Source organism: Benincasa hispida, chromosome 5 (genome assembly GCF_009727055.1).
Source record: "Benincasa hispida cultivar B227 chromosome 5, ASM972705v1, whole genome shotgun sequence".
Lineage (NCBI taxonomy): Eukaryota > Viridiplantae > Streptophyta > Magnoliopsida > Cucurbitales > Cucurbitaceae > Benincasa > Benincasa hispida.
This window is the reverse complement of record NC_052353.1, coordinates 14238264-14249177: the sequence shown is the minus strand read 5'-3', so window position 1 is coordinate 14249177 and position 10914 is coordinate 14238264. Positions and strand designations below refer to the sequence as shown.

The window sequence follows — 10914 nt, the reverse complement described above, 5'->3', positions numbered from 1 at the left end:
GTGCTAACGAGGAGACCTTATCGACCTATAGATTGAAGCTCCAATGATACTTGATTAATTAACTAAACTCTTTAATTGAATTAATCAACCTCCATTAACTGTCGGGTGCTCCACTAAAGACCAACAACTACATTATTCACACTACAGATAAATTTATGTATCCATTGGATATAACCAATCAATAGTGTGTGACCCTTCACAAATTGCTCGTAAGTACAGTTGGACCAAAATTATCGTTTTGCCTCTGTAGTTACATATAACTCCTTAAGTACCATTGATTCTTCTAATGAACAATAAATTATAATCCAACTATAACTGAAACCCTCTCGAGCCAAGAGTGGGTATGACACAGTATTGTTCAAGCCCCAAAATCAGCCCTTAAGAGAACAATTTTTCTACTTATCCTAACGGTAGGGAGGAGTGAATTCCCTTTTGTGTAGCTATGTTCCCAACTCTCAATAAGACGAACCCCCAAAATGGTAGGCATGTTGAGTCGTCGAAATTGGCCACTCTCACCCAAACAAATCAAAGGACCGGCTTCATAAGCAGGAATTCACGACTCACTCAGGATTCAAGTCAAGTCACCTATGGTCATCCTGATGAAATATAAGTCTCTTCTAGCAACACTGCTATAAAGAGAGACTATTCATTTTGTGGTATAGTCTTATACAAACTCTTTGTATAAAATATCCCTACTCACATGTCTCCATATGAATGATCAGGATTGGATCATTTGTAGTACTTTACAAATAACAACTATAAAGCAGGTCATATTCGTAGTGTCACCAAGATAAGGTACCTAATCTTATCCATCTACTACAGACCATTTAGGAAAACTCTATATCTTAGTTTATTAGTTTTTATGAGTTAATGCAATTAAAAATCAAATAAAATACCTCATATTTTATTAGATAAATAAAAAGTTTGTACAATACAACTACAAGACCACAAGATTTAGGGCATCAACCCTAACACAAAGTTTTTCCCTTGTAGTTACATCTAACTTCTAAATACCACTAATCCCTCTAATAAACAATTAGTCACCATTATTCGGTCAAGAAATTATGAACTTGCTTAAAATTTCTTGTAAGTGTAACCCTTCATTTTAGACTAGAGTTCCGTCCTAATAAGCCAACCAAAGGGAAAAATTTATTGGGACAAAAATTAAAGAAATCTTATCCATTGCTAGAGTTTGTGATCAATTTCATTCAAACACTTTCTGAAGGGGGACACAAGCAAAGGTGCCACGAAACCAAGCATGAAACTTCACAACAAACTAAATGAAAGAGATCGCAGGATGCCACGTCCCTCTCTATTAGATCTTTAAAAGATATATATTTCCTATGTTAATTTCCTCAAAATTGTGTTGTTTGTTTGCTTTTAATGTTCACTTTGTAGGTAGAACGGTCCTGGGAGAAATTAGGAGTCATTCCGAGAAATTGAGCTAAAAAGGATAAAAAAAAATGACCAAGAAAGTCAACAAAGTTGAAGAGAATCGAGGAAATTACCAAAATGCCATCAATCTCAGCATCACGACCCTCCCAAAAACATCGAGCAACACTTGAAGGCAAAAAACATCTATTTGCTGCAAAATAGGGCAGCGTTGCAACACTCCCAACAACGTTGTAACGCTCCAGATTTTGATGGGATTGTCCGTGCACGCATGCCTTGCCCAACCCAGCGTCAAAGGCAGCGTCACGTCTCAAGCCCAATGTTTCTTGGCCTTTTTACGATTTAGCATTGCAACGCTAACCTAAGCGCCGCGACGTTACCATGCGAATATAAATACTTTTTCTTTCATTTTTGCAAAGGAGGAAGCACGATTCTCATGGAGGTTGGGATTTCTCTTTGTATCATTTCGTCTCTTTGGTAATTTTGTTTCCCATTTAGATTAGATTTTGATTTCTTTTTGGATTGTAAGCAATATTTTTGTAATTCTTCGTGAATTTGTCTATGAGTTTGTGAAGTAGTTATTAAATCTTGTTTCTAATTTCAAGAGTTCTTGTAATTCTTTTATGTTTTCTCTTTTTCTTTATCATTTGCAATCTGAATCTAGCATTCTTGAATATGTTTAGTTCTTGAAGCATGTTGAATGATCTATATCTTGAACATGTATAGCCTAAACGCTTGATTTTGTCATAGTCATGATTGAATATGTTGCTTTTAATGTGTTTAATAGAATGTCTAGCCAAGTTCTACAAGAGGCAATAGTAATTGTGTGTTCTATGCTACTGCTAGGATGCATTAATTACTAGATTTGAAGAAAAATTGGTTAATTGCGTAAGTTGATTCTTTTTTATGTTACTGATTTAGAGCATAAAAATTGGTTAATTGTGTGTTCTATGTTAATTGGCAATAGTAATTGTGTGTTCTATGCATGACTACGAAACTCATGAGATTTAGAGCATCAACTCAAATAGTTAATTCTTTTTTATGTTACTGATTTTTCAATAATACAAAAAAAATATTGATTCAACCTTTATGTCGATGTCAAAACTATGAAAATGTAAAAAATTGGACGAAATTTAATACCATACTAACAAGTTAGTTTTATGTTTTAAAAAGAGAAAGTTGGTTTTAAGAGAAAGGAAATTGTCGAGAATTTTAATAAATTAATAAAATGGAAAACTTTAAAGGTTGAGGACAGAGAAATCCCTTAAAAACGATTACGAAACATAAATAAAGAAAATTTTAGAATGGAACGACGGAGTCCAAAGAGATGACGGAATTAATTATAAATAAATAAAGGAAATACCTACGAGGGCAAAAGGGTAATTCCGCTGGTAGCAAAATTTCAGGAAAATTGAACCCGACGTGAATCGAACACGCAACCTTCTGATCTGGAGTCAGACGCGCTACCATTGCGCCACGGATCCCTAGATGTTATCTAAACGTATATTTTTTTGTATTTATTTACCGATTGTTAAATTATTTTAATTCGGAAAGTTTCTTTTCTTTTCTACGTTTTAACATGTATTTCCCAATCTGAAGATTTTCAATAATTATTAAATTTGATTATTAAGAATTAGTCTCAAAATCTTTTTAAGTTTATGTTAATTGAATCTTTAAACTTTTAAATTTAAAAAGAGAAAAAATCTTAAGTTTAATTTATATTATCTTTTTATGCCTAATTTTAATTCATTTCATTTTCTTTTTCTTATATTTGATTTCTAACTTTTCATATTACTTTTTATTTTTTCACTCCCTTATTTTATCTTCTTAACCGATTTCTTCATTATTTTCATTTAATGCAAACAAACAGAAAGTAGATTTTATTTATTTGTCCCTAACAACCCATGCATTCATTTTTATCTAACCCATATAATAATTTTTTAACCTTTATTTTCAACTAATTTCAATACTTCCCATCTCTGTTCCTAGTTTTATTTGTTTTTTACTATTATTTTAATTTATTTTGTGTACTTTTAAAATAAGACAAGAAAATAAATGATTTATTTCAAATTAACTATTATATTTATCTTATATTTATAATTATACTTATCAATTATGATATTTTTTATTTGTAACTTTATATTTGAATAATTAAATATTTTTTTCACAAACTAAATCAACAATTCATTAAAAATAGACTTTAATGTGCAAATAATAAATTCTTAATCCCAAACAACCTAGATTAAATCTTATCTTATTCTATCTTATTTTATCTTGATTTTTAGCATTATTCTGATAGCCTAAAATTCACTCCTTAACATAAAGAATGAATGATGTAAATAGTTGGAATGCAAACCTTCAAACAAGGATGATGAAGTATGAAATTGTGTTAAAAATTGATGAAGAGACTAAGGAAGATGAAGGTGAGAGTGTGAAATTATTAAAATGAAATGAAAATAAGAAATTGGTAAAGAAGATAAAAATAAGGGAGTGAGAAAAGAAAAGAAAAATAAAAATAAAAGGAAATGTGAAGAGTTATAAATCAAATATAAGAGAGAGAAAATGAAATAAATTAAAATTGGGCCTATAACAAAATAATATAAATTAAAGATGGAGAGTGAAAGTTGTTAGTTAAAGAAAAAGACGCAAATACGATTGTTTAGAACTAAAGGTGACGTCCATGTCAAAAGTTAATAGTATAATGGTGGCACATGTCACTCATGGAGAGGGAGAGATATGGAAGAGTCCATACTACCATAAAAACTAGTTTTTTTTTTCCGTTTAAATAACTCTAATTTTATGTATTAAGTTTCTAAAGTGTCTGATAGATCATTAAACTTACAACTTTATATTTAATAGATCACTCAAAATTTTTAATATTATATCTAATTGATCAATGACTCATTGGACATATGTTTTTTAAATTTATGTATCTACTACATCAAAAATGATAAAATTTAATCTTCATCAAATAGATCATTTATCAATTTATATTTTTTAAAAGAAATGAATATATCATTCCTTATTAAACATAAAATTGAAAATTTAGAAACTTATTAGACATATAAGGACCAAAGAAATATACTAAATTTGTAATTTAATTGCAATTTTAATACCATTTTATGTTTGATTAAATTATAATTATTTGAATTGAGGCCCAATTTCTAAATCTATTAGCGAACGTCAGGAAAAAAATACATTTATGCACTGTAATCGTAAAAAAAAAAAAAAAAAAAAAAAATACAACATTCACAAATTCCAAATATCCAAACTTGAAAGAATTATAAGATTCATAAATTTTTTTAAAAAATAATAATAATCCACTTTCTAAAAATCGTGTCAATCTCAGGAATTTTGTGACGAATTGATTATAAATTTGGTTTCTTTAGTGAACTACCCTCTAGTTGAGACGTTTATGAGAATTTCATCAAACTACAAGTACTAAACTCTGACTTTCTCCAATCTACAGAGACCAAATTTGTTACTTAACCACAAATCGTAAACCTCAAATGTATCTTTTAGCATACCAAAACTAATTAAACTTCTGCATTTTGATTCAGACGAAATAGAGTAACTTTCATAAATAATCACACACGTTCGGAGCTGGACAAGAAGATTCAAAGCTACAAAGTCAAAAGATCAATGAAAGAATATGGTACAATAACTCTACAAATGGAGTAAGAACCTACTTTTAATCAATTAAAAATCGGTGAAAAATTATAATGAACACAATTCTACAACAGCAGCAGAATTCATCAATCATGGTTTAAATAAAGCTGCTTTCCTTCATAAATTTGAAGTTGGATTGGAGAATAAATAGGCCTCAATCAATGAATCACAATAAGGTTGGATACTTTGCATCAAGAAAATCTCTGAGAGTTCGAGCAGCTTGCTGACCACCCATTAATAATGCAAGCTTCTCAATGGGAAGAAGGGAGAGTTCTGCTAAGCTTTTGCATCCATCCATTATTGCCCTGTAATTTGAATCCGTTACACCCGGAAGCCGCCTCAGAAACTCCACGGCTGACGTGTTGTAATTTTCCGCTCTGAAAGGGGGACGACACCAAACAATTTAGCTGGATGTGATAATAGGTTGTTTTATAAATCATATCATATTACTTGACTAATATTATGTTCGACTCTTCCCCATTAAAGCGAGATGAAGAGGGATATAAGGACAGACCATGAATCTGATAGAATCCAAATATATTGGAGTGTAATTGATAACGAAATTACAAGATAAACCAAGTAATTCGAGGTATTTAAACCCTCCCAATCTCGTGAGATCACTCTCCAACCCTAACTCACTCATAAAAATACTTCCCCCTTCCTCCTTTCATACTCACTTTTTTTGTAACCAAACTTCCCTAATAAACTACTTCATTAATTACTAATATTCCCTTAATATCCCTCTAATACCACTCCTATCAGAATCTAACCATCTTACCTCACATCGTTTTCGACAATGCCCTCCTCAGAAGGAACCCCAACTCTAACAGCCTTGGTTTCATCAGGTTCGTCTTGGTTTGCCTTCAGAGATGCAAATATTTCAGCAGTCGCATGGAGACTGCGAGACCAAAGTATTCGAAGACGAGGAAAATGAAGAACGAGAAGGGAAAGCTTAGACATGACATTTGTTGGTGTCACATCATCGCCAATATCACTAGCAGACTGCAAAGGGAAACAAAAATTTGTTGGTCAAAACCATCACTGTGAAACCGAAACTTGGCCCGTCTTGGTGCACATACTCAAATTACCTGAAATGAGAAGCTTTTGTCCTGTGAGAACTCAATCAGGAGAACAGGTATTCTGTAATACCGCACCATTGTCTCGACTTGATGATAAAGGCGCCCAGAAGCAAAGCTCATGAAGAGATCCTGAATACTCTTTCTCTCAACGCATATATGGGGTGAAAGAATATAATCCCCAACTTCTAATGTTACAGGAATTATGCGCATGCCTTTCTGGTGGAGCACATTTGGAAGGCTACTCATGAACTCCCTCATGTCCACTATAACCTAAGTACAAAGTGATCAAAGGAGAAGTTATAGAAGAAATGGAAGAAAGCAAAATAGATAAAGCGACATCACACACCTGCATTTCTTTCTCCACATCCTTTCTTCCACCAGCTTTTCTGGTTGAGTTCTGTGTTGTAGGCTGTGGTTCTACAGAAGAATTTAATCCTAAGCAATACCCATTCTGCGTTGGACAAAATGATATTAATGAGATACCAAACAGAATAAAGAATGGAATTTGACATTTTAAAAGACAACCCTGTAAAATAATCCATCCTGGGCGATATGAAATAGAAACTAGACAGAGAATTGGATGTCTAATAAGGCCACAAATTACTTCTAAAAATCAAAATAAAATTGCCTTTCTAAATATAGGAAGAACATTTTATTTCATGGGCAATTATGCATTTAGAAATAGCATATTGCTGCAGCAAGTACCATCATAGTTTACCACCTCCCTTGAAACAATTCGAATATCCAAAAATTTGCACCCAAGTAGGACTAGACAAGTAGAGCACCATCCATGTCATTGAAGAGAACCCCGAATGTATACGAAAAACACCACAGCAGATTAACTTGATGTAGATAAAACACATTACTCATCATAGTCATGCCTGTATTCTACCACGCAAGGTTTTGATAAACTAAAGCTTAGAGCGAACGAACACATATGGATATATATGAAATAAAACTGCGTGCCCATACACATGAAGAGAAGACAGAACCATAAAATAACAATAAATAATTGGAGATTGGGAAAAAATAAAAAGGGCGGGTTACTTCCCCTTCTAAAGAGGTTCATTAAAAAATCCTTCACAGTAAGAGTCAATTTGATTTTCAGTAACAGACGATAAACTCTGAATGAGAAATATAAATTTCGCTAATAAATTCAAGAAATGTAAATTGAAAGATGACTTTATGAAAAATAACCTGATCAACTGGGATCATCATCAGTGACTTTTGTCTAATCAAAGATTCAAATGCGCTATTCTCTCTCCGGATGCTTGCCTGAAATTTTTGTACCTCAGTAGAATCATCGTAGAAAAGAAAATACACCTTCAAATGCTTGGTTGGATTCTCAGCTTTATAGACTTCTATCTGCCTCACAAAAGTTACATCTGGATGGTACACAATAACAATGGAAGGGTCCAACGTGTCTAGGATAGGTTGATCACTTTCAAGAGCATAAAATTGCACTGGAGGTAGTAGCTTTGTCTGTTCTCCCTGCTTCCTTTCCCCTGGCTCTGAAGGTGCAGCTGAGCAAGTAGCTACAGAAAAGCCATCCAAAGCCACTGGATTTTCCTCATTCATCTGATCTTCACAACCCAATACACATGCTTCAACTTCATCATTTATTGATGCTTTCTGATTGCCAACATTCTTATCCTTAGAATCATTAGAATCACCAACATCTGCTGAATCTTTTTTACTCCGTAGTTTTCTCTTTCCCTTTGCATGTCCTCTATTATCATCATCAGGCTGGTGACCATCAATTGCTACCTTCTGATTATCAACAGGTTTTCTATCCACAGAATTATTAGTCTTGGAAACACCTTTTCTACTCCTTCCTTTCCTCTTTCCGGTTGCCTGTTCTGTACCATCTATGTCATTTTGTGGATCCTCCTCAACAGCAGAATCATTTTTTGCTCGATTTCTTATTTCTGATGCCACAGCTAATAGTGCATTACGTTCTTGTTTGTTTAAGCTGCTAGCTTCAACATTTTGTGCAGGTGTTATGGGAACAACTCCATCAAGAACCCCAAAACCTTTGGGATGCTTGTGCTTCTTTTTATTCTGTGGTTTCATGTCACGAAGCTGTATTTTGTTCAGTAAGTAATTTTCCCATTCTCCTCGTAGGACCTTCATAAGAAAATACATTGTCATCCTACTTATTCAATAACATTTACGATTGAGAATGTATCGAGGATGTAAGCATTTATAGTTCATTTGTTACATTTATATGCCAGAATAAACTATGGAGCATACTGCATGACCAAAAAAAAATGCATCATGGAAGTAGAAGTAAATATATTTCAACTGACAAGAAATAAAGAATTTGAAACTATTAAAGAGTCAAATGACCTTCTGCGGGCTGTTCATAATGCATTCTTCTAGCTGCATGCATGAGCGCTCATCTTTGCATGCCACTAGAACGATGCCACTGCTGTCCTTATCACTTTCTAGCAGATTCTCTTCTCCTTCAAATAGCCTCTTCCGTCTTTCCTCTTCTATTTCTTCGAGAATCTCCTGTAAATTATAAGAAGAATTAACTTTGAAAATCATAGAGAGCTTAATCTCTTGTTCCGTATCATAAAACCATAAAAGTTTAAAGAATGTTGACTTCTGAAGGGAATTGGTTCAAAGATCACAAATTTTTAACCAAGAGTTAAAACCGTCGAACAGAAAATGTTGCACAGAAACTGGAACTCACTCACTCACACGTAAGACCTTCCACTTTGGAGCCTCTTCCAAAACTTCATTCAAAACTATTCTACCAGTCGTACCTGGTGAGAATTAGCAAACATCTATCAGAAGAAAGGAAAAATATTAAATTAAAATTTAATGGAATGGATCCCAATTCAACTTTATTCTATGTCCAAGAATTGAAGTCATGGGATAGATGCAGGGACAATAAATAAAATAAATTCATTAAACTTATGCCCTCACCCTCTTCCTCAGTATCGTCATCTCCTTTCGATTTTCGCCTTTTGCCCGCCACACCTTTAGCCTGCTCAATTATTTTTGAACCATCAGCTCTAACAAATCGATATACCCGTTTCTTGGCATAGTCAAAGATCTTGTAGCTCGATTCTGCAAATATCCAAACAGATCTAAAGCTCTCAGACACCCTCAGAGTATCCAGATACTTCAAGAAAGTCACTGCATCGTACCTATCCAAACAACATTTCAAAACAATAGCATTTTATTGCTAGCATTTAAATATATGGAGAAATTCGTCCATTATTCACCATCGATGCAATGTTAAACTTTTCATTACAACAAAATTTTAATTTCGAAACAAAGTTAGCTATTGAATTATTTCACACGCAGACACAGACACACATATACATAGATATGGATATAACAACAAAATAAATACAGGAAGGTAAAAGATAATAATAACAAAACTGAATTCAGACAAACCTAACGAGATAATCCAATAATTTCCTCAAAGTTTTCAAGTCTGACACGAGCTGCTTCGTCCTCTTCCCTAACGTATGCCAAATTGGATCCAATTGCCGCCTCACAATTTCATCAAATGATTTGAATAACCCATTCTCCACAGTCAAATCCTCAACATCAACTTTATTAGTCTTCCTCATCTCCTTCAAGCAGGCATCCATAACCTCAATTATAGCTTTTTGTATCCCCACCATGTACTTCGTCATTGGCACTCTAATATCCACCACCTCTGGTGGATTCCTCTCCAATTCCTCCGAAACATAAACTTGAAACCTCGGCCACAAATGCAACCTCCGAACATACAAGCATTTCATGATCCGCTCCGCCTTGGCAAACCCAGAAACCATCGCGTGTGGCTTATCAGAAAAAACTCGAACATAAGCATTCCGGTTATGGGAACGGATGATTCGGACAATGAAAGCTTCGGTGGACGTTTCCGATAGAGAATGCGCATTGAGAATAATAAGCCCAGCAATATTAGAGGTGGGAAGCTTGTGCGTAAGAAGATCAACGATAAGAATACGAGGAGTGACGAAAAATGCAGAGCCCGAGGAGTAGAGAGAAAGACGGTGGTGGGCAGGGAGATCGGCAGAGATTTCAGAGGGTAAAGTTAGGGGATCGGATTGATGACGGTTGAGGTAGAAAAGAATTTGGGATTTAAGGGAAAGTTGGGAGTGAGAAGAGGGAGAGACCAGAAGGAGAGTGCCTTGAGAGGGAGAGTGAAGGAAAAGGAGAGAGGAAACGAGTTTTGCGAGATTAAGACCTGAAGAGATGATTACTAAGCCTCCATTAGAGTCCTCGAGAAGCTCTGTGATTATATGCTCATGAAATTGAACCATGGGATTGGATTGAAGCTCCGTCAATGGCGATTTTGCTAGGGTTTACTGAAGGTGGCGGGAAAATGGGGGCGCGGGGAAGAAGGTTGACAGTTGAGAGGTTTGGAAGAGGAAGAGAATAGCAATACGACGTCGTGTTGGCCAAAAACCCGCTTATTAGAAGACCATCCCGTAGTAGTATTGGGCCCATTGAAGAGCCCAACATATAGAAGCATATGGGCTTTTGTTAAACTCAACGGTAGACAATAAAATAGCTAGCTATGCTTCACAAATATCTAAAACGAAGTTTTATTGTAAAGATACTTAAATCTATATTTTTAGAGGATTTATTAGATTTATTGCGATGAAAATTGTAAGAGCGAAGACTATCCCCTCTTGAACTCGAGCATTACATGTTCACGAGTTTTCACCTTGATTCGTCCCTGAACCACATCTTACTAAGAAAAATTTTGCTCTAATATAACTTTCAGTGTGCTTTGTTCTCACTC

The 10914-nt window shown here is 34.4% G+C and overlaps 1 protein-coding gene and 1 non-coding gene across 2 annotated transcripts; both read right to left on the bottom strand.

Annotated features, from left to right (window-relative positions):
- Nucleotides 1-2804: 2804 nt before the first annotated feature.
- TRNAW-CCA lies at nucleotides 2805-2876 on the bottom strand. The gene has a single exon. It is a non-coding gene; the product is annotated as a tRNA-Trp (tRNA).
- Nucleotides 2877-4941: 2065 nt separating this feature from the next.
- Nucleotides 4942-10535, bottom strand: LOC120078237 (DNA repair endonuclease UVH1). The gene is made up of 9 exons (XM_039032460.1): nucleotides 9552-10535; nucleotides 9075-9298; nucleotides 8847-8911; nucleotides 8490-8654; nucleotides 7338-8267; nucleotides 6487-6591; nucleotides 6150-6410; nucleotides 5840-6063; nucleotides 4942-5438 (listed from the first exon to the last, which is right to left on the bottom strand). The coding sequence occupies exons 1-9, from the start codon at nucleotides 10427-10429 to the stop codon at nucleotides 5228-5230; spliced, it is 3063 nt and encodes a 1020-aa protein (XP_038888388.1). The 5' UTR covers nucleotides 10430-10535; the 3' UTR covers nucleotides 4942-5227.
- Between the last annotated feature and the right edge of the window lie 379 nt (nucleotides 10536-10914).